The sequence below is a fragment of the Pantherophis guttatus genome, chromosome 4, assembly GCF_059756535.1.
Source record: "Pantherophis guttatus breed Tessera chromosome 4, ASM5975653v1, whole genome shotgun sequence".
Taxonomy (NCBI): Eukaryota; Metazoa; Chordata; class Lepidosauria; order Squamata; family Colubridae; genus Pantherophis; species Pantherophis guttatus.
Window position 1 is genome coordinate 141,150,479 of NC_142066.1, and position 23,065 is coordinate 141,173,543.

Below are 23,065 nucleotides of genomic sequence, written 5' to 3' on the forward strand. Positions count from 1 at the left end.
GGCAGATATAAATAGCCTGAACTTTACTCCTGTTCTCCATGGACTTTCTCCCTTTGGTTTGCAAACACATAATGTATCATACACAAGATATCATCTTTCTCCCAGAAAGTACAGTGTGCAATTCAGCTGCTGAATATTTTCATACTATTGTCACAACTTGGCATACATCAACACTCATTCTTTACTGCATACACATTTGGATAAAAGAAGGAAAGCGTTTCGTGAACCGAGCTTAGAATTCAGATGTTCCATTATCCTTCAAACACTTTGAAGGAAGGCAAGTTGGAAGACCCTGCAATTCATTTAAATTGTTGTTGACACAACACACAATTCAGAAATGTAGTGTACTTTATCCAGAGACAATTATTTTTATAGCCTACCTGGCTGAACTGTAGTATCAGTTGGTACTGGTTTTTCCGTGATTGTAGCTGTGGTACTCCCTGAAAAAAAAATTGCATGCACACGCACACACGCACACAAAAAGAAAAGTCAAAATCCATCCATTTATCATCTTATTTATAAATTGAATCATCAAGGGGTATGTATATATATATATATATATATATATATATATATATATATATATATATATATATATATATATATATATTCCCAAGAGACACTTTATTTGAAAAACACGCTATCTTGAATATAACACAATTTTTTTCATTTTCTCCCCACATTGAATTTAAAATTGTTAGTTAGATTCTATCATTATTCTTCCATTGCACAATCCATTGCACAATAATGATTTAAGAGAACTAAGCAAAAACAATTGGCACAAGAAAAGTTGAAATACTGCGAGTATGATTTTGATTGATCCTAGAAAGAGGTCTCTCTAATGATTCAGGCCTGTCAAACTGACGACCAGTGGGCTGGAAACATCACACGTAGGCCACGCCAACCCTGGTTCTGCAAAGGCAAAAAATGTCACGATATGTCACGATCCGGCCCGTGACACAATCGGGTTTGACACACGTGTAATATCTAATCCCATTCCTTTGTCTTGGTGCTGAAGAGAAAATGTTAAAGTGACAGGCACAATTCTTTCATGTAGTATATTGTTTTATGGAATGTTTCCAGAGAAAAATACCATAATATCCATGTTATGGAACTGAGAATGTTGAGAGCTTGCTTAACTTTGATGTTTTTAAAAAAGTAGTTCAAACTATTTAATACATTTTAATTGTTTCCATAAAATTTTGGGTGGGATGGAGAGGGAAACCAAGCATCATTGCTATGTGATGCCTAATAAGAATGGATTTTATTTTTTTTTAATCTTTTTTTAAAAAATTGATTTATATGCCACCCTTCTCCGGAGACTCAGGGCGGCTTACAATGTGCTCAGCAATAGCCTTCATCCTTTTGTATATTTATACAAAGTCAGCTTATTGCCCCCACAACTGGGTCTATTTGGGCTATCTATGCCTTCAATGAATAACACATTATAAGAGAATATAAGCATTTAGTGATGTTGGAAGCTGCACTATCATGTAAGAAAGAATAAATATTAACCTGTCCAGCTATATATTACTTTATTAATTATAATTGGACAATAACTCATCAGGATGAAAATGAAATCACTTATTGGTAGGGTCATCACTTTGATTAACAGACAAATCCTAACTAACAAATCAGATACAAAGTTTTATGAGATAAGAAAATTCCAAACAGCTTCATCAGCTAACCAAAGTGTAGCTTCTATAAGAAACAGACACTATTTTAGCTCTCTGATTTTTGCAGATTCTTTTAATTTGCTAATGCTTAGATGAGCTGTAGAGACTTAAATGCATCTCTGAAGTAGGAAGAACAGACTACCACTGAGTTCCAGTTTAGGCTAAATATTAATGAAAAGGAAAAAGTAGGAACCCCCCCCTTTTCTTTGCTCCAATTGTAATGTCTTTGCTAAATGGAATTTGGAAGAAAACTACCCCATGTTATAAATAAACTGGATTGCAGCCAAGATTGCATTAGCCTACTTAGCAATCCAGCTAAGACAGTTAAATTACAAGTGATTAGCATACTTCTGTATTAAAAGGTTGTTTCAGGGGGAAGAAAATATCTCTTTCTCTTTTCTTATTTACACATTGTGTTTTAAACAATAAATCCCAGGATTTTTATTAGGGCTAACGTTGTACTGCAATTGGTTAACATGTATTTTACAATTTAATTCTAATCCATTGTTTGTGTTTTAATCAACTTCAGCAAAATAAAATGGCACGAAATTACCCACATATGCATACTTTTTTTTCATGTTTGCCTTTTCATCTTCATTTTTCATCTTTACCTGCTACATAGTAGAATATTTCTGTAGTTTCTTAAGCTATTTATGTAAAACTTGTAATTGTTCACTTGATTTCCCTGTCAAAAACATCAGCCTTGGTCTTTGATACATTAATTTTCAGATAACATATTCCTCACTGCAATATACAATGAAGCTGCACTTTTCATAGAGGCATTACATGTTAACACTTATTGAGTTACGGTGTTATCATGTTCGTTTTCTAGAGTCTTCAAAACATCCCTGAGTACAACGGATGGGTGTAGCTTAAAAAACTCATCCTGCTTTGCCTATGAATATCTTGTCCTTGGTTTTTTTTGTTGGACTTTTTACCATTCATTTCATCTTTGACAAATTACTATTTCTTATTCTATAATTAATTTTAAATCTGATCACTCTATTAGACCTACTTGGCTCAGTCTCTTCATTTACTTCTAGCATGATTTCTGTACTATGAATTTCCTCCACTTTTTCTCCACATCTTCATATGTCCTTGCTCTTTGTCAACATTTTTGCAACTATCTTTTCTTCTCTACATTTCTCTCATCATTTTTGCAGCAGTTATAAGCAGTTATCCACAGTCTCCTCATCCACAGTCTCTTTCACTGTATCATACCTTCAATATCTAAATCCATATTTCATCCATTCATTGTTTTTAGATCTATGTTTGTTCCTTTACTTCATTCATTCATTCATTCATTCACTATAGCTGCCCACCTCAACCGAATGACTCTGGGCAGCTCACAATTCTAAAATTGTATGACTTATAGACTTATGTTTAAACCATGCATTTGAAACAAAGAATTTTTCCTAGACAGATATTATTTATTTATTTATTTATTACTTGCATTTTTATGTAACAAATAATATTTATTTGTTAGATAGTCACCCTTTTAATTTATTCTTGGTTTCCAAGTAGCCTGATTGTTTATTTTTTATTTTCTTATCTTGTTCTTATTAATCTATTCAAGTTGCTTAATAGAATGGTTTTTTCCCCTTGTTCTCATTTTTATTTTATTGCATAATTTCTCCCCAAATCTATCATGATTTTTCCATTATCAATATTCTTTGGTATCTAATACAACCCAAAATGACACCAAATAATATTTTTTAACATACATTTTATTCCTTTCATTCATAACTAAACTTATACCATCACTTCCTTGCAATCTTTATTAACCTTCCTATTTTCATAGATAGGTCACAGATATTGAAATTAACTATGTATCATGACTTTAGTTATACATGCTAGGTAATAGTACTGATCTGTTTGGGCATATTTGAGGCATACATTTGCTCTGGGAAAGCTAAAATATCTCATCTGTAGGCTACCTATAGGCAACATATACTTGTCTACATCCCTCAATTAAGAAGTATTTTCAGTTTATTAATCTACTCAGGTTACATATCTAATCAAGCAGATTTAAATCAAATTATTAATGAAAAGAATTAAAAGGCAGGCATATTAAAGTGCTCAACTTTACAGATATATCAGAGCAAGTATATTTAAGTATGAATATTAACTTCAATACCTTGTTGCAGATTATGCATGAATATGTCATAATTTTTCTAGTAAGTAATAAAGATAAAACAAGTATGGCATTGTGAAAATGATTTGAATGAAAACAGAGTTGGAATGAAATGTGGATGGTTTCTGCACCTGTCAAATGGAAGTCATCACCTGTTCCACTGTAGCAGTTAGCTTGGTCATCATCACACTCATCCACAGGACTGGTATCAGCAGTGGTTGGGACTGAAGTAGGGACTGAAAAAAAATCCCAGCTTGATTCAGATAGATCTAAACACAGAGTTTTTTAATGTATTAGAATGCATACACATTACCTGGAAACAGTGAGCATCACAGTCCCAGTACTAGTATAGGATTGGGGAAGTCTTGAAGTGAAAATACTAAGAATTATTTAAAAGAATAATTCTTTTGAATAAAATAAAAATAATAATTTAAAATTATTTTAAAAAGATTTAATAACTAAAATGATGCTTTTTACTGATTTTCCTTTTTTATCTCCCCAAATTTCCATTTGGACAATTCTTATACGAGGGCAAAAGATAGGAAATAGGAAGGTGGATAATTTCTTTTGTGAAATTAAACTCTAACAAATGCTTTTGTTTCTCACAGTCTCATACATGGAAGAAAAGATTATGGTTTATATATATGTATGTATGTATGTAAAAGTGTTTTTCTATCGAAGCATCTGGTCTACCCCAATATGGGAGGGAGCATACTGCTTCCCTTTCGCCTTTCAGCTCTAATCCAGGAGCTCTTAAACAGTTGCATTGACGACAAACCATTTTATACCAAATTTATATTTGCTGATAAAGAAATAAAGGGACACTAGTATAGATCTATTTCAAGCTATTTAGCTCTCATCTCCTAGTCATACCCTTACTCGGATTTGAACTTGGGCTGCCTGCATATTAGGCAGTTGTATTAACCTCTGAGCCACAAATTCTCCTCTCTTTATCAGCTTGAGCCAGGGGAGAGATTAAGTGTTTTTCTATTGAAGCACCTGGTCTACTCCAATATCGGAGGGAGCATACTGCTTCCCTTTTGCCTTTCAGCTCCAATCCAGGAGCCCTCAAGCAGTCGCATATAGAATGTAATGTTATTTCAAGATTCATACTTGGTCAAAACTCCACCAGTAGCAGATGACACAAATCAAATTCAAAGTCACCGTTCCTGATCCTTACTGATATATTGTCATTTTAAGACAAATTAATGCAAGCTATCTGGATAGAGTTTGAAGTTATATCAGAATCTACAAATTTAGACAATAAAAACAATAAGACAACCTCATGGTATGTCTGCAGAGCTTTCCACATGGAGCCACATTCTCCATTTTAGCGAGGATTTTATTTGCTTGCGATTTTGTTGGTTTGGGTTTTTTGGTATTCCTCATCAAAATGATGTACTGACAATTAAATGAACGTGGAAACCATTACAGGAGCAGGATCTTCATGGGAGAAATTGATTTGTATATGAAACTTTTGAATCAAGTCAGTTATAGCTCACATGGACAAGCTGTCTCTAAATGAGTTTTTAGAAATCGAAAGCTAGATATGGTGAACAACAGTGCTCATTTTTCTTAATCAAAGCAGGAAACTCTGATCTCAATGTTCTTCATTTTGATTAAATATGTGAATCAGATTTACTCAGGTTTATGCAAGGGAAGAGTTTTTTTGGAGGGAGTAGCCCCATCTTTGAACTTTACATATGCTTTAGAAAATTTTGTTCCCAGAATTTTCACTTCACTTTGTTTTGCAGGGAAAGTCTGCATATCTCTAATCCACAGATCTAATAAAATGTATTAATTGTGTGCCTGAAGAAAGGCTTTGATTTTAAGAAAACTTAATCCAAATATATAGGAGATTGTAATTAAATGGATTAATCATATTGAAATGACCCCTTCATTTACTAATGTCTTCATTTTTCATTTTGAAGAAGGAAGAAGAGGAGGAGGAGGAGGAGGAGGAGGAGACTTTACATATACTGCTGCATAATTTGTTGAATTCTGCTGGCATCAAACAAAAGTATAATATGCTAGTTGAAGATAGGAAAAGCTTTATAAAAATCACACTAAATATTAAAAGCTAATGGAGGATCAATAGATCTGCACTATAGGAATCAATGACACAGATTTATCAGGGATTATGCAATTACCTTCAATTTCACAACCGAGTAGTTCCAACCTTAGTCCCAATCCAGCATGTGTGGCTCTTTCTGGATAAACACGGATAAATCTGGTTGTCAATGGGTCAAAAGTGCGAAGTTCAGGAGTATCGTAGTTGGTGTTGCCTTCAAAAATCTGTAGAGCATACATACAAAATTGTGCTGCTTTAACAATCACAAATAGGTTTATTTTTAGCCAGCTGGCAGCACCCCCACCCACCATTTGCTTAACAACTGAACAGTAATCACAGTTCTGATTGTTCAAAGAGGCTCATTTCTTTAGAAAATAAAAGAAAGAAAAGATAGTTGAAGACTCTCTAAGAAGTTTCATGTCTTGTTTTCCAGAAATCTATCCATCAGGACTAGTAGGAAAGTCAAATGTTTTAATAGGAAATCTTTTTAATGAAGCTTACATTTGGAATTTATATGATATATGATACATGATATATTCAGGGAAGGGTTTCTTCTAAATGTCAGTCACCATTCATGTAGTTATAAGGGAAAATTTCAAGAGAGAAATTTTATCCTGATGCTTACAGTTATATTGCAAGTATGCAAATTAAACTTTAGAAACAATAGCTGCTGTAAAATAACAGATGTCTTTAAAACTAAATCTAAGAAAGATAAACTACTTGTAATACGATAAAGCTACAGTATTTGTGAGATTGCTTGGAAAACCAGTCAACTATAGAAATATTTGATTTGGACCTCATTAATTTTCATTGTATTAATAGCACAAATCTCAACCAGAACTTAATTATTCTGAAGACCAGACTTTTTAATTTTAAGTGTCAACCTGCCCCTGGAAGCATAGCTATTTAAAGCCAATCATGTGGTAGATCCCTAACTTTTCCTACAATAGAAGATAATGATATGTAATAAAGAATTTTTGAACTAGCACAAAATATATGTTGTTCAAGCTGTCACTGAAAAGATGAGAATAAAACTACTATATTATTCAAATGATTTTTGTGAAAATGCCATAACATGGAAATCAACCATATTCATCTTGATTCATACTTCTGACCTCTTACTAGCTTTGTTACAACTCAAGCCTGATTTAGTTTTCATGTTAGCTCTATGGAAACCACTGAGAAATGCTTCCAAGGGAAAATTGCTTTGTGTCAGGGATATTGGCAGGAACACTTCAATTAAATGTAGAATGTTTTTGACAGTAACCAAAGTATAGAGAATTTTCACCCAATATATCTAATTTATGTGTTAAATTAAGCATTTATTTTATAATTCTGTTCTCTTCCTTGACTAGCCATAGGTAGTCCTCAACTTATGAGCAGACATTTTATGACCATTCAAAGTTATGACAGGCACAGAATGGGTGCTTTACAGCTCATAAAGTGCTCCCTTGTTGGCATAAATGGACATGCAGGCCCCTCCATGGTCCCATGACTGTATGTTGGGTGGATCAGTTGATCATGATTTCCAATGATTTTTGCAGTTTTTTTGCAGCAAAAAACACTCATTCAAATGAGTGGCTTCACTTAACAACTGAAGCGCTTGCTTAATATCTGCAGTGTTCACTTAATGACTTCTGCAAAAAAGACTGGGAAGTTACTTCTAGCCACATAAGGGCTCCAACTTATGATTATAAACATTTCTGATCATTAAGCTGAGAACTTCCTATAGTGAAGTTAGTTAAGCACATAAATTTTTCTTTGGAAGAAAAAGCCTTCTTGCGAATCAGAATGATGCATAAATTGAATGGGCCAATTACTTGTGCTTCAAAAGAATGTCTCAGAAGTTGAAAGATTTCTTGCCCTTTTAAAATTTCATTTGCACAAATATTTAGGTCAACCCTATTCATATATAGTATTGCATTTTTGGCTTTTGATTTATGGCTGGGATTTAGATTATTTGTTATCTAGAAATTCCTCAGTATGATTTGGTCACCTATCTATTCCTTGTCTATTTTCCTTTCTGTGAATGTGAGGAACACATTTATTAATGATTTTATTCATTCATTAAGCCTATTTTGAGTTCATGAGTGCCAAAATTGTCAAAATATGTTTGAAGGAATGGTGCATTCATATATCTCTTCAGCATTCTATGCCTGGTGTTTATTTATAGGTATAAACCATATATTTTATAACAGCACGAGTAGATGTTCTATGTATAAACTTTACACATATTTATCCAAAAATAAATCCTTTTGTGCTCAAAGGTATGGATCTCCTGCTCAAATCTAAAAAAGAGAAGTGTTTGGTATATTGAGAACATTTAGAAAATACATCAAAGGGTACAACTATTTATATATAAAAAAGTCATCATTATTCATAGTACAATTCAAATTTCAACTATCGTAAAAGTCCCATGAGAAAAGTGTGCTACGTGTGTGATGAAGACTTTGGATAAAGACAAGTTTAAGAGCCTTGATAGTACAGTGGTTTAGTGCACCCTGTTATTAACACAGCTGCCTGCAATTTCTGCTGGTTCGAATCTCTCCAAGGCTCAAGGTTGACTCAGCCTTCCATCCTTTCTAAGGTAGGTGAAATGAGGACCCAGTTTGTGGGGGCAATAAGCTGATTTTGTATAAAATATACAAAAGAATGAAGGCTATTGCTTAACGCATTGTAAGCCGCCCTGAGTCTCCGGAGAAGGGCGGCATATAAATCAAATTAAAAAAAAAAAAAAGTTTATCTCACTCTCAGAAATTCACTGGTTGCAGGCTTTCAAAGTAGACCAGCCTAGGAAGTCAAAGTCATGGAAGGTAATACTACTCAAGATTACAGCAACAGAATCTTGCAACTCTGAATGTGTTTCCCCACCCTTTTACCTTCATGAGAATTAGGGAGCGTTTTGTCTGAGGTGATTTTTCAGATTACAATTCTGGCTCAGATTCAGATTTCTTTTATTTGGCCATTGTCTTCGTAGTGGCTCTTTCTCTTGCTACACAAGGTTATTCTTTCTGCCCATTATGCTGGATTACTTAGACCAGTCAGCCTAACCTACCCCAAAGTTTTGTTTTTGTTTTTGCTTTAATTTATATGCCCCCCTTCTCTGAAGACTCAGGGTGGCTTACAATGCGTTAAGCAATAACCTGTCATCTTATTGCCCCCACAATCTGGGTCCTCATTTTACCTACCTTTGAAAGGATGAAAGGCTGAGTCAACCTTGAGCCTGGTGGGATTTGAACTTGCAGTAATTGCAAGCAGCAGATGTTAATAACAGTGCATTAGTCCACTGTGCTACCAAGGCTCAAAGTTGATACTGATGAAGAAAAATAATAATGAGTTCTCTGTATGTTACCTTGAGGTCCTAACAAAAGGAGTGATATGATTAAAAGTAAATACATAAATAAATAAATGCATTCTATAAATGGAAGAATGTTTACAGTGTAGGCCCCATTCTTGTAACTCTGGAATCCATCCGTAATTATTGTTTAGATAGTAAAATATAATAATGACCTGTTCAGAACAGTGTACTGACAAATAGGCATAGAATTCAATAGAAATTTAATGCTCTCTTAGGTAGCCTTCAGATGTCAGATGTGTGGGACATGAAATTTTTATTATACTCACCCAGTTTATCCTAAATAAATATATTAAGTATCATAGGGACTGTTAAGGCTAATCACTATTTTTATTATAGGAGTAGAACAAACTTCACTGGGGTCTCTATTGATGAAATGTTTATTTAGGAATTAAAAAAGCAATTCTTTTCAGTTCAGAGATCTCTTTCCATTCATCTTTTGGCCACAGACATTAAAATACAGAAGGATGTCTTCAATGGTGGGATATATAATTAAGCAGGAGAAAGGACAGAAGCAGCAGATTAGGGTTTAGTATTCTTTGAAGCATTCTGGATAAATCTGTCTCCTTTTGAAATTTAACAGTGCTTGCTATATGGGTGGTAGCAGCTACTCTAGAGAAAGGAAGCTCTGGAATGCATCAAGGTCATAATTATACATAAATTATTGCTCTCATTGTGTACTTCTGGCTGAAATGATAGAAAGCAACTGTGTGTGCTATTACTGAGATGTGTATTTGTACCAAAGCAGGGCTGGAAACAAAAGAATTTGTACAGTTTGGAAGGAATGACTATCTTTTCTTAAATGAATATGCCTGATATTTGGGTCCCAGTGTTCTCTATCAGTTTTTCAGAAGACCTTGGTAAATATCTCCAATACAGTCTATAAATCAGATAATAATTTAATAAGATGGTTACCAATCAATCTAGATTTTAAATCATATTTATTTCTGCAATATCAAAAAGCTGAAAACAAGGAACAAAAATTAAGTTAAGAAACACTCTATCTACTTATCAATATCGTAGGAAAGTAAAAAAATCAATCATAATGCCAGTTGCATATGTTCCCTCAACCCCACTCCTGGAGTGGGTTCTACTTGCCTTTACTACCGGTTTGCATCACTCCTACTCCTGTGCTCTTGCTTTGCTTGCGCACCCGTGTGCTCTTCTGCGCATGCGCAGATCCCCTATGATGACGTCCGGGTCAGTGGGCGAGCCTCCCGCTGGTTTTAGTACCAGTTCTTGTGAACCGGTCCGAACCAGGGACAACCCACTACTGCCCCACTCCTCAAAAAGGGGAAAAATCTGCTAGTGCTCCTGCTATTTTTTAAGGTTCTGTAATATGCAGAGTTGCTATGAAGAGAAGCTTTCTAGATCCAAAGCTACCTTTCTTCCTACATTTAAAAGTTCCTGCAAGATGTGATAGTAAAATTATATCATGTTGATGATTTTTTTAGTTACTGTAGACACTTCCCCAATATCTGTAGTTATGTTGTCATAACTGAAATGGATGAGGTACCACAGTATCCTTCCTTTCCTTCCAGATGGCAATTAAAATCCACTCCAATTCTCAGAATATTGTTCTGGCTCTGATTTCTTTTATTTGTCTTTTGTCTTGGTAGTGGGTCTCCCCTTTTTCCTCAAGATTATTCCTTCTGGAAGGATGACTTTGAACCAGTCAGCCTAACCCAACCCACAGGTGGACAGTTGTGAAGAAAAATAATGAGTTCTCTGTATGTTACCTTGAGTTCCTAACAAAAGGAGTGATATGAATAAAAATAAATACATAAGTTCTATAAAAGAAAAGGCTATTTATGATACCTATAGGGACCCATTCTTGTTACTATGGAATCCATCCTTAATTACTATTTAGCTAATAAAATATAATAATGAATAGTGTTTGGTGTGTCTGGTTTGAATATGTCATACAAAAAAAGGAGCAAAGTTATTAAGTAAAAATAGCAGTTCAGCTGATTATTACAGCAATATGAATAGGTAAAAATCTATCATATGGTGCTTTCCATCTAAGAATGTACTCAGTAAATTCTGTTTCTTTTCAAGAAAGATATTTGCTTTTAATTTATTCTTTTAATCAGTGTGGTCAGCATTACATATAGCAAAGCTTAATTAATATTTTAAAAATGCCTAAGTCCTATTTTAAATTCTCCTAGCTTTCTAATATCTCAGGATTTTATCCAACTTTCCCACAGACAGAACAATTTTAAATATTCTGAATATTTACTAGGATTATGCATGCTATAAAACATTTTTTTTTAAAAGTAGATTTTGAAAGCTCACTTTTCTACGAAATTAAGACTCTGAATGGACATAATATGTCTGCCAGCATTCATTTTACCAGGACTGCTAGTTTTGACAGTAAGAACAAATGCTCTAAATTTAATACCAGAAGACTAAGTAGCCCAAGGTATGTCACAGCAAAAAGATATAATGTTATTTCTGCTTCATTTAGACGGCTATGTCAGGACAATCTGCATTTCTAATAAAAGACAATGTGAGATCCCATTGCCGGAATTATTTATTTTTTTACACTTTATGATGAGCCCATTATTTTCAGGTTCAAGGCCATTTGAAAATAGATCCATGATTGCCTTTCTTCCTATAGAAATTAAGAAGTGGATACAATTTCTGGACAGGCTGAAGTTCTAGCAAACTGCTTTATATTGTGCCTGATACTAGTAATATGGCCAAGTAATAGTTCATCATGGATTTTTTTTAAAGCTCCATATTAGAACAAAGAGATGAAACGTGGGAAACTTTGCATGTAAAGATAGAACAGATAGTCCTGAATTTACAACAACAATTGGGAGCAGAATTTCAGTTGCTAAGAAATATGGCCATTGAGCTATCACATGATCAATTTTACCAACATTTTTACCATAGTTGTTAAGTGACTTACGCAGTAATGGCCTCCGTAATTGAGTTGCTTATCAGAAGTCAACAAGGAAGGTAGAAAATTGCAGTCAGGTAACCACAAAATGCTACAACAGTTGTAAATTAGAGCCAGTCGCCAGTACTAAGTACTATCTATAGCCCACCACTGAGCTATACATTTCACATTGACAAAGGGCGTGATAGTTAACCAGGATGAGAGAGGGTTAATACTTGGACAGGAGACCACCAAATGGTCTTAGTGCTACAGACTACGCTACAAAATATAAAAATAATAGCAAAACTCTTCAAAGTGGCAGTGGCTAACCATATCCACAATATGAGAAAATATTAAAACCCATCCTTGTAGTTTCCAAAAATTAAGCTTGACTCAATAGAGCCTTTGGGAAGTTCAGATAAAAGCATTTGAACTAATGATTTTCCTGATTAGCTGGGCAACAGCTAGGTCACTGTTAGTTCATGGATAGAAGTTTTCTAGGTATAAAATACCGTATATACTAGAGGATTATACTGGAGTATAAGACACACTCCCCCCACATCCCAAAAAAGTGGGTGGAAAGGTCTGTGTGTCTTATACAGTGAATATTGCCACGGGAGGGGGAGGGGGCTTGCTGCGGTGCCAATCAGCTGTTCTAGAATGAGGTGGTGATGAACGGCCCGCGGCAGCAAATGGGCTGCGCCGAATGGGCTGTGCTGAATGGGCCACGCCAAATGGACTGCAGCAAACAGACCATGGCAAACGGGCTGCGGAGACTCTGGCAAATGGGCCACAGCAGCGAATGGGTTGTGGCAAACGGGTGGCAGTGAATGGGCCAAATGAATATCAGATGGATGCTGAAAGGCAGAGGCAGATTTTTTTTCTTGTTTTCCTCCCCAAAAGCTAGGTGTGTCTTATAGTCTGTAGCATCTTATAGTCTGAAAAATATGGTATCACTATTTTCTACATTAACTGCAGCAGCTCTGTAGCATTTTACAGGAATAGCGACTATTTTTATTTGATACTAAATAAAATACCAAATACCACATTCCAAAAATGAGCCTTTTGCATGCAGATCAAAAATCCTGGAGATAAATAGCACCAACTGTGCTGTTCACCATGCATGATTATAAATTTACCTTGGCTTTCTTTTTGCTGGCATCCATAATCCATTTCCAGTCTGATCCATTGTAGCTATATTCAATTTTAAATTTTCTCATGAAGACCTTGTTTTCTCTGTGTTTACCTCCTTGGACAATTATGCCCTGGACTTTCTTTTCTTCACCAAGGTCTATTTGAAGCCATTCTTTTGTATATGTATGACCAATCGGGGGTGGCAGTGCCCATCCTATACGACTTGTTATAAGACGGACATTTTCTGGAAGCCAATTCCGATCTAATTCATTTGATGCTGTAATTTGAGCGTCAGTGATGAGTCCAGACACCATACCCAGCATGCCAGAGCAAGGATAATCTAAACCAAAGCAAAAGAAAGTACATAAGTGTTTTGTATATACATCCCTAATTTATTTATCTATCTATCTATCTATCTATCTATCTATCTATCTATCTATCTATCTATCTATCTATCTATCTATCTATTGATTCGATTTATATGCCACCCTTCTCCGAAGACTCAGGGCGGCTTACAATGTGTTAAGCAATAGCCTTCATACTTTTTTTTGTATATACAAAAAAAAAAAAAAAAAAAAAAGGCTTTCAGCCCTCCCTAAGCGGTGTTCTTTTTTATACAAAGTCAGCTTATTGCCCCCACAATCCGGGTCCTCATTTTACCTACCTCGGAAGGATGGAAGGCTGAGTCAACCTTGAGCCTGGTGAGATTTGAACTTGCAGTAATTGCAGGCAGCTGGCAGCTAAGTGCTACTTTAACAGCACTTTAGTCCACTGCACCACCAAGGCTCTTATACCTATATGCATAGCACTTCTGAATAGTTTTACTGCTCATGTATTAACGATTTTTTATCATTGTTTTTATCAGCTTTGCTACCATCATCTGCAAAGAAGTGTATTATTGAGTGAACTAAAATAGAATAGCCAATAAAACACATTTCGAAAATCTTGTGTTACAGAGCCATAGATTGACTCATTAGGCTTAACCAAATCTTTTCTTGACTGATGTCACTGAGCCAAAACATTCTTCTGCAAATTTTAATCATTCTCACTCAATTTGTTTGAAAAAAGAGGGGGGAATGAGATCCTGAGGATCCAAATTCCAACTTTGAAAGCACTTCATTCAAAAAGGAATATATTCTTTTCAGTTTATTTTCTTCTTGTCTGCATAGAAACTCAGAACACGGAGATAGCAGCAGCTTATCTAGTTTGGAAAGCATATACTTGTTGCAATAAACCTGGAACAAAAGAACGCAACATGCTATTAGGCTTGGGCTGGGGGCACAGGGTGGGTGGGTGGGTGGGTTCAGATGAAACTCTGGAGATAATTATTTGCAAGCTAAAAACTAGCTTGTGCTAAGAAAAACCTGGCAAACACATCTAGTTCTACAGGCACTCTAGAAAATGAAATTTATAACCAATGATTGAACTTCTGCTTTGAATCTCTTTTGGCTGAGGGTATAAAAATAGAATGCAAGTCTTACTTAAAACTCCTCTTATACTTTTGCTTTTGCTGTTGCTAAATTCAGCAGAGGAAGCTCCTTCTGATCAGAAATAAAGTGACAAATTTCCACTTTCTTTGACTCTACATGATTGATTGGCCTTCAGTCTGGATAAATGAACCAGAGATTAGCATTTGGCCATCAGTAAAATACAGGTCATAAACCAAGAAGGCTACAGAGTAATGGAATAGAGTGTTGAAGGAACAATAGTACCGATAAAGCCAACTGCAATAAAATCTTTGGCCAGTTTACAATGATGATGTTGATTCAAAAGTACCACCAGGACAAATTTAAAAATAATTCTAAAGCACTCTGAAAACACCAAAAATAGGTGGAGGGAGAGGAAACCCTTCCACATCAGAAGTTTCTTTAATTCGTAGAATATTTTCAGGAAATTGGAAGGTAGAACTTCTCAGTATTAATGAAGATATTTGAGATGGATTTTTTTTTCATTCCTGAGTATTTTTGCTGGTAACTGCATTGTGTTAAATTTTTGATTATATGGTTTGATAAAAATAGATTATGTCATCCGTACCACATTCCTCCATCCATCCATTCATCTCTTCCTGTTATTTTCCTTCCTAATCAAAGCTGTTTCTTTTTGGAAAGACAGAAACACTGGAAAATACGCTTGCAACAGTTTTGAAATATGCAATTAATCTGATTAATGAAATAGTTCAGATTAATGGATTTTATTTTAGTTAGAAAGATAGAATTAACCTCGTAATAAATTTTTCTTTTAATTAATCTGTGTGCTTGTTCCTTGCTTCTAAAACACCCTCTTTATCTGAATAATGCAATGTGAATGCACATATCATTATAATAGATATGACAAGTAAAAAGCTTACATTTCTGCATTCACTCAGACATAAGGAAGTATATACCGTCCATATGCAACAAGACCTTTATTTCTTGTTGTCCATATAACTGAATGGGAATATTTTACAAGAAGAAGGACTCTAGATGATTGGTAGACTAGCACAAACATTTAAAATCATTTTTATTAATCTTCTGTATGCATTATCTCCAAAGCCTTGGACTGTTTGATCTGAAAAGAAATTAGTAACTAAATTATTTATTCTATTCTTATGTAAGATAGGATAAATGATGGATTCTGTCTAATGTTAACTTTCTCCTTATACTAATGGATAAACATTAAGATGTTGAAGTGGCCTCTGCATTGTTTGTGTGGTTTTATTTACATGGTTTCATTTCGTAATTCACAAAGTTAGTATTTGGTTTCATGGACTTTCATGTATTGCAAGTACTCTACATGTTTAATCTGCACAAATTCAGAAAAACCCTAAATGGCAACAGAATCTACTTTTTTGAGTAGCCGTTTACTCCATCTAGTGACTGCTCTGTTTTTGCAGTTTATATCTGGTCATATATGCTAGCCCCATCCCCCGGCTCTCTCTGTCACTCGTTCTTTCCCTCTGTGTGTGTGTGTTTGTGTGTGCATGTACTTATGTGCCGGCCCATTATATGGTCTATGCCTTATAAAACATCTTATGAATATATACACATTATATGTATACAGTTATTTTTTAAATATTTTCCCAGTGCTAACTAACAAGCACATTAACATTTTAAGGTGGTTGTAACTCAAAAGACAACTATTGATTTGCACATTTGAAAAAATAGAAAATCACAATAACAATTTGCTGTCTTTTTAAGATAACCAGGAATTATTTACCTGGAAATATGTAATGATATCATGTCAACTGTCCAGCTGGCAAATCCAGAAAAAGAAACTCCTGAGATATTATTTTACCAAGAGTATAAACTTTACTGAGTAAACCACATTGGCACAGAAGAAGCAAAACCAACTCTGCGTTTTGTGCGCAAAAACAAGGATAGTTAATCCCTCTTTTCCTGACGGGCCACCCACAGTCCATTACATCTACCAATAATTTCTATTCATTTTGTTATGGGAACCAGCAAGCCATGCTGGGACATCTGGTAAGGGTGTCCTTTGCGGGGAGCAATGTCTCATGGGAACTGACGAAGATGAATGTCATTTCCGCCATCCTTGATTTCCATTCCATACCTCCCTTTTCTTTGTCAAGCTGGACTGAGATGGAATATAGGTAAAAGTGCGGATCAGTCCTGACAATCACTCCTTTAAAAACAAAAAATAATGTAAATTCTTCATAGTCCTTACCAGTAATTTTACACCCATAGATTTCAAATCTCAGTGATATTCCAGTTTCCCAGTTTACAGGCTTGATTCGAACAAAACGTGTCAGAACTGGCTTGGGAAAAGATCTATAAGCAACCTCTGTTGGGTTGGTGTTCCCCATGAACAGCTATAGAAAGAGAAAACATTTAAAAGATTCCTTAAAAACATTTCAACTGTGTTTGTTTACTCATATAAATATATGAGTTGTATCGCAAAAATGATTGACGATAACAATGATAGTAATAATTATAAATCCAAAAATGATCACATTCCTACAGAAGTAATCCAGAGTAAATATAGGATACTGAATTCTTGCAGTTCCATATGGTAATTTATAACTGACAATTTTTACTTAGATAAAGTTTAACAACATTGTTTTTTGAACATCAGTACTGTAGGTGGGAGGGGTAGATATGGCGGGAGCACGGGGCCATATCGTGTTAGGGGAGTGTGCACTCGCTGTCTACGAGCGGTGGTGTGCTCCGGCCCCCAAGGCTCTACTCGCTCCTCAGGTTGCATACACCCTCAGGACCCAGGCCTTCGGCTGATGCTGTGCAATGCCAGGTCCGTAGTAAATAAAGCCCCCCTAATTTATGATCTTGTTCAGGAGGGGGGTGCAGACCTGGCAGGTGTTATGGAGACTTGGTTGGGCCAGGAGGGGGGGTTCCCCTCATCAAAATGTGCCCACCAGGTTTCCAAGCATTCCATCAGCCGAGGTCACAGGGGAGGGGCGGGGGGGTAGCGGTTATCATTAAAGAAGGTCTGAGACCGAGGGAGGCCACTGTTCCTCAGACAGCCGGCTGTGAATCCCTTTTTGTGAAATGGGGTCATGGGGTTCAGATGGGTTTGCTGATCACGTACCTGGCTCCCTGCCACGTGGCAACAGCCCTGCCCAAGCTACTCAACGTCAGCGCCGCGGTGGTGGTTGATACCCCTAGCCTTATGGTCATGGGGGATTTCAACCTGCCGTCCGTGAGTGAGATGTCTGAGATGGCTCGGGAGTTCATGGCTTCCATGACAGCTATGGACCTGACCCAGTTAATTCATGGCCCTACCCGCACAGGGGGAAACATGCTGGATCTGGTTTTTGTCTCTGGACAGTGGTTGAGGGATCTTGAGATAGGGGATATAGTCACTGAACCCTTGTCATGATCAGATCACTCTCTCCTTCGTCTTGACTTTCAAACCGCTGCACCCCGCTGCAGGGAGGCGGAGCCGGTAAGATGGTTCCGCCCCAGGCGCCTGATGGAACCTGACAGATTCCAGATGGAGCTTGGGCCATTTCCTGAGGTTCTGACACACGCCTCGACTGGAGACCTGGTGGCCGCCTGGGATAGGGTGGCTGCTGAAGCTCTGGATTGGGTCGTGCCTTTGCGGCCTCTGACCCGGCGCCGATCTCAATTGGCTCCTTGGTTTACCGAGGAGCTGAGGGAGTTGAAGTGCCGGAAAAGACGCCTAGAGAGTAGTTGGAGGGCCAGTCTTTCTGAATCTGACCATACACTAGTAAGATCCCACATTAGGAATTACCTAGTGGCGATAAAAGCAGCGAAATGTAGCAATTTTGCTGCTCTTATTGTGTCATCAGATAACCGCCTGGCAGCCCTCTTTAGGGTGACCCGCTCCCTGCTCCATCAGGAAGCGCAGGAGGACCCCTTGGAGGGTAGAGCCGAGGATTTTGTTCAGTATCTGTATGACAAAATCACTCAGATTCGGGAAGATTTGGACTCCGACTGGGTAGTCTCAGGGGGAGAGACAGGGGCAGGTCTTGAGAATGTTATCTGGGATGAGTTTGGGCCTGTGACCCTTGAGGACGTGGACAGGATTCTGGGCAGACTGAACGCGACCACTTGTTTATTGGACCCGTGTCCCTCCTGGTTAGTGCTGGCTTCCCGGGAAGTGACACGAGGCTGGCTCCAGGGGATTATAAATGCTTCACTGGGTGAGGGTGACTTTCCCGCTGCCTTGAAAGAGGCGGTGGTGAGGCCTCTCCTCAAGAAGCCTTCCCTGGACCCGGCAATGTTGGTAAACTATCGTCCAGTCTCCAACCTTCGCTTCGTTGCGAAGGTTGTTGAGAGTGTGGTCGCGCAACAGCTCCCCCAGCTCCTGGATGAAATGACGTATCTAGATCCGTTCCAGTCGGGCTTCAGGCCCGGGTACAGCACAGAAATGGTAGATGATCTCTGGAGGGCTCGGGACAGGGGATGCTCCTCTGTCCTGGTCCTGTTAGATCTCTCAGCAGCTTTTGATACCATTGACCATGGTATCATGCTGCACCGGCTGGAAGAGTTAGGGGTGGGAGGCACTGTGTTGCGGTGGATCTCCTTCTTTCTCTCTGACCGGTCGCAGTCTGTGTTGACAGGGGGGCAGAGGTCAACCCCAAGGCCCCTCATATGTGGGGTGCCACAAGGGTCGGTCCTCTCGCCCCTCCTGTTCAACATTTATGTGAAGCCGCTGGGCGAGATCATCCATGGTTTTGGGGTGAAGTACCACCAGTACGCGGACGACACCCAGCTGTACATCTCCACCCCAGACCACCCCAACGATGCCCTTGAAGTGATGTCCCGGTGCCTGGAGGCCATGCGGATCTGGATGGGGAGGAATAGGCTCAGGCTCAACCCATCCAAGACCGAGTGGCTGTGGTTTCCGATGTCCCGATATAGTCAGTTGGTGCCATCACTGACTATTGGGGGCGAATCATTGGCCCCCACGGAGAGGGCGTGCAACTTGGGTGTCCTCCTGGATTCACGGCTGTCTTTAGAAGAGCACTTGACGGCCGTGTCCGGGAGGATTTTTCATCAGGTTCACCTGATTTGCCAGTTGCGTCCCTTTCTGGATCGGGACTCATTACACACGGTCACTCATGCCCTTGTCACCTCCCGCCTGGACTATTGCAACGCTCTCTACATGGGGCTCCCCTTGAGGAGCATCCGGAGGCTCCAACCGGCGCAGAGTGCGGCCGCGCGGGTGGTAATGGGAGCGACATGGCATTCCCATGTAACACCTCTCCTGCGCGAGCTGCACTGGCTCCCGGTGGTCTTCCAGGTGCGCTTCAAGGTTTTGGTTACCACTTTTAAAGAGCTCCATGGCTTAGGACCTGGGTACTTGCGGGACCACCTACTACCACCAATAGCCTCCCACCGGCCGGTACGCTTCCATAGAGAGGGGCTCCTCTGGGTGCCGTCAGCCAAACAATGTTGACTGGCGGCCCCCAGGGGGAGAGCCTTCTCTGTGGGGGCACCTACTATCTGGAACGAGCTCCCCCCAGAGATACGGAGGATCCCGGATCTGCGCACCTTCCGCTGCGCCTTAAAGACCTTATTATTTCACCAGGCAGGCCTGGCCTAATTTTCTCTCTCTTTCATAAAATATTTTCAATTTTTAAATATCTTTTAGTATCTTATATATTCAATTTTAAAATTGGTTTTAATCAGTTCGGGGTTTTAAATTTGTCGGAGCCAAAACTATTTAATTTGATTTTATTCTACTTTTAAATTTTGTATGGATGTGTTTTTATTGTCTGGCTGTGCACCACCCTGAGTCCTTCGGGAGTAGGGCGGTATAGAAATCTAATAAAATAAAATAAATAAAAAAATAAACTATAGAATAAAACATAGCAAGATTAAGATTTCTACTGCTAAGGACACACATTTTTTGACTCATTGAAGATGAGGATATATTGTATTGACTCATTGAAGGTGAGGCTGCCTTGCTTTCTTATGAATAATTGGAATACGTAGTTTTCTTATAATACTTCCAATATTTAGTATAATCTAAGTATTCTATTTTTCTATGTTTCTCACAAAAATTTTTCTAAACAATCAAGAAAGGCATTTAAAGACTGATAACATCTATTCTGCTCTATTAAGAAAGTTTATTATAATAAGGTGTATATTTGGGATGCAAAAATCCAGAAGATTAGCAGATGGAAGCAAAGATATATTTTAATATTTAGTCTTATAATTTTAGTATGATTTTATTTTTGGTTTAGCTTTTGATTGGGAGTTGCCTAGAGTTGGTTAGAAGATGGATCGCTATATAAATGTTTTAAACAAACAAACAAACAAATTTAGATTTTTTTTTGCTATTGTCTGGCTTTTTACAACCCAGACAGGAATACGCCTATAAGAAAATCAAATTCTCCATTGACTAAGTTTAAGGAAGGTGACTAATTTCCTTTTTCATTAGACAATGCAAAGTCTCCATTTCCTGATATTAGGCATTTTTCCGTTGTTGGGTAGTAATTTCTTAAATCTTTCCCCAACTTTCCTGCTTTGTATTTTCTTAGAGCAGAATATAGTAAAGGAAGTTGACCATGTCATTTAAACCTGTGCGTGTAAGTAGCTAAAATGCAATCAATTGTAATATTGATTTTAGCTGCTATTTATCCATTATAAATGAGTTTTAATTGTTCAATTGTTTCTACTTTCTTAGGACTGGACAGCTAGAAATGTCTATGTATCCATTTTAGGACAATTAAAACATTATTGTCTTCCTTTCCCTCGTAATAAGTCTTGCTAAAAATTGCTCTTTCTGTCTTTTTTTTTTTTTAATGGGAAGGAAGTAGTAATGGAAGATCAGCAGGAATCTCTTGCAAACATTAACTGTATTTAGTACCAACCATCTGTTTAACTTATTAATATTAATTGCACAGGAAAGTTAGGCCAAGGCCTGTGGTAAAGTTTGGCTGTCTTTCAGACAAACAGGATGAAACAGCCAAGTGGTTATCTGTTATCCATGATAAAGGAAGTGTAGCAGAAGTACAAAGATTGGTTTGTGTAAGACTTTTAAGGTATTTCCAAAATAAATAAGGCATATCTGGGAAAATATACGAAGCTTTGACCGACCAATTTTGCTAAATATTATGGAACCTATATCAAACGGAGGACAATATATCCATCTGATGTAACATTTCAATGCGGTATCTCCTTTTCTCCAATTTTTAAAAGATTGCTACTTGTTGATAAAATAGAAGACAAGCAAGCACCAGCGCACAACTTCATATATAATTACATGATGCTAAATTGGTGAAAATGAGAACTTTGAGTTGGTACCATTCTGTAGACTTCTTCAATATTTTCATATTAAGGACTCATAATTAACTGGGAAACACATGACTTTTTTATTCATGCTTCAGACATTTACTGGGTATGATATATATTATTACCTTGCATGGATTTTTTTTTTACCATCTGCAGTCTAACAGAAGTGAAAAACAAAATCTCAAAAAAACACCCTAAAATTTAAAAAAATTAGAGATAATCCAGACAAGTTCAAGGATGTTTAGCTTGGGGAAGCATTCAAATACAATTACAATTAATGGGTTAAAAAGTGTTTCATTTTGGTGATTTAATCTTGTTTTCCATGCTGCAGCAATGAAGCATTTTATTATAGAATTATTCCGTTATTCTTGTGCCTATAAGTTAGGAATGAGTGATACAGCAATAACAAGAAAAAAGCATAAATGATTGGGGGAAAAAACCTATAAGACTTATTTCAGTGCATTAGAATTTGTCTCTTGAGATTATTTTATTGTCACATTGCTTTTGACTGATTAGTAAAATGACCAATAGGGATAAATCAGGGGTCGGTTCTACTTACCTTTACTACAGGTTCGCAGCGGGGCCGTGCGCTCTTCTGTGCATGTGCAGAAGCTTCTGCACATGCGCAGAAGTGTTTTGGTGACGTCGGGGTCAGTGGGTAGAGCTTCCCGTCGGTTTTACTACCGGTTCTATAGAACCGGTGCGAACCGGGGATAACCCACCATTGGGTTAAGTATAATTGATCCTCAAATACCTAGTATTTTGTTTTAAACACTAGTAACTGTGGGCAGTGTGGTGGCTCAGGGGCAGTGTGGTGGCTGAGTGCCACATGATGGGATGACCTCCTGTTCTCGCCCCAGCTCCTGACCACTTAGCAGTTCAAACCCATACAAATGCAAGTAAGTAAATATATATCACTTTGGTGGGAAAGTAACAGGAGTCCATGATGTCATGCTGACCACATGACCACGGAAGTATTTTTGGACAGAGCTAGCTTAATGGCCTTGAAATGATGATGAGCACTACTCCATGCAGTCGGCAGCGACCAGCGGAGTAAAATCTGCAGGGACGCCTTTTACTGATAACTGTAA

The 23,065-nt window shown here is 37.6% G+C and overlaps 1 protein-coding gene across 9 annotated transcripts in view; it reads right to left on the reverse strand.

Annotated features, from left to right (window-relative positions):
• The window catches only part of NRP1 (neuropilin 1), a 163,303-nt gene that overhangs the window by 31,533 nt on the left and 108,705 nt on the right, over nt 1-23,065 (reverse strand). For 3 of the 9 annotated variants that reach the window (XM_087893002.1, XM_087893003.1, XM_034401877.3), the window contains 5 exons: nt 16,918-17,062; nt 13,260-13,594; nt 5,961-6,105; nt 3,942-4,079; nt 381-440 (listed from right to left, as the gene is read on the reverse strand). In XM_087893002.1, coding sequence (XP_087749128.1) covers nt 381-440; nt 3,942-4,079; nt 5,961-6,105; nt 13,260-13,594; nt 16,918-17,062 — 823 coding nt within the window. The remainder of the gene's footprint in view (nt 1-380; nt 441-3,941; nt 4,080-5,960; nt 6,106-13,259; nt 13,595-16,917; nt 17,063-23,065) is intronic. The other 6 variants (XM_087893007.1, XM_087893006.1, XM_087893005.1 and 3 more) reach the window with 3 other exon arrangements.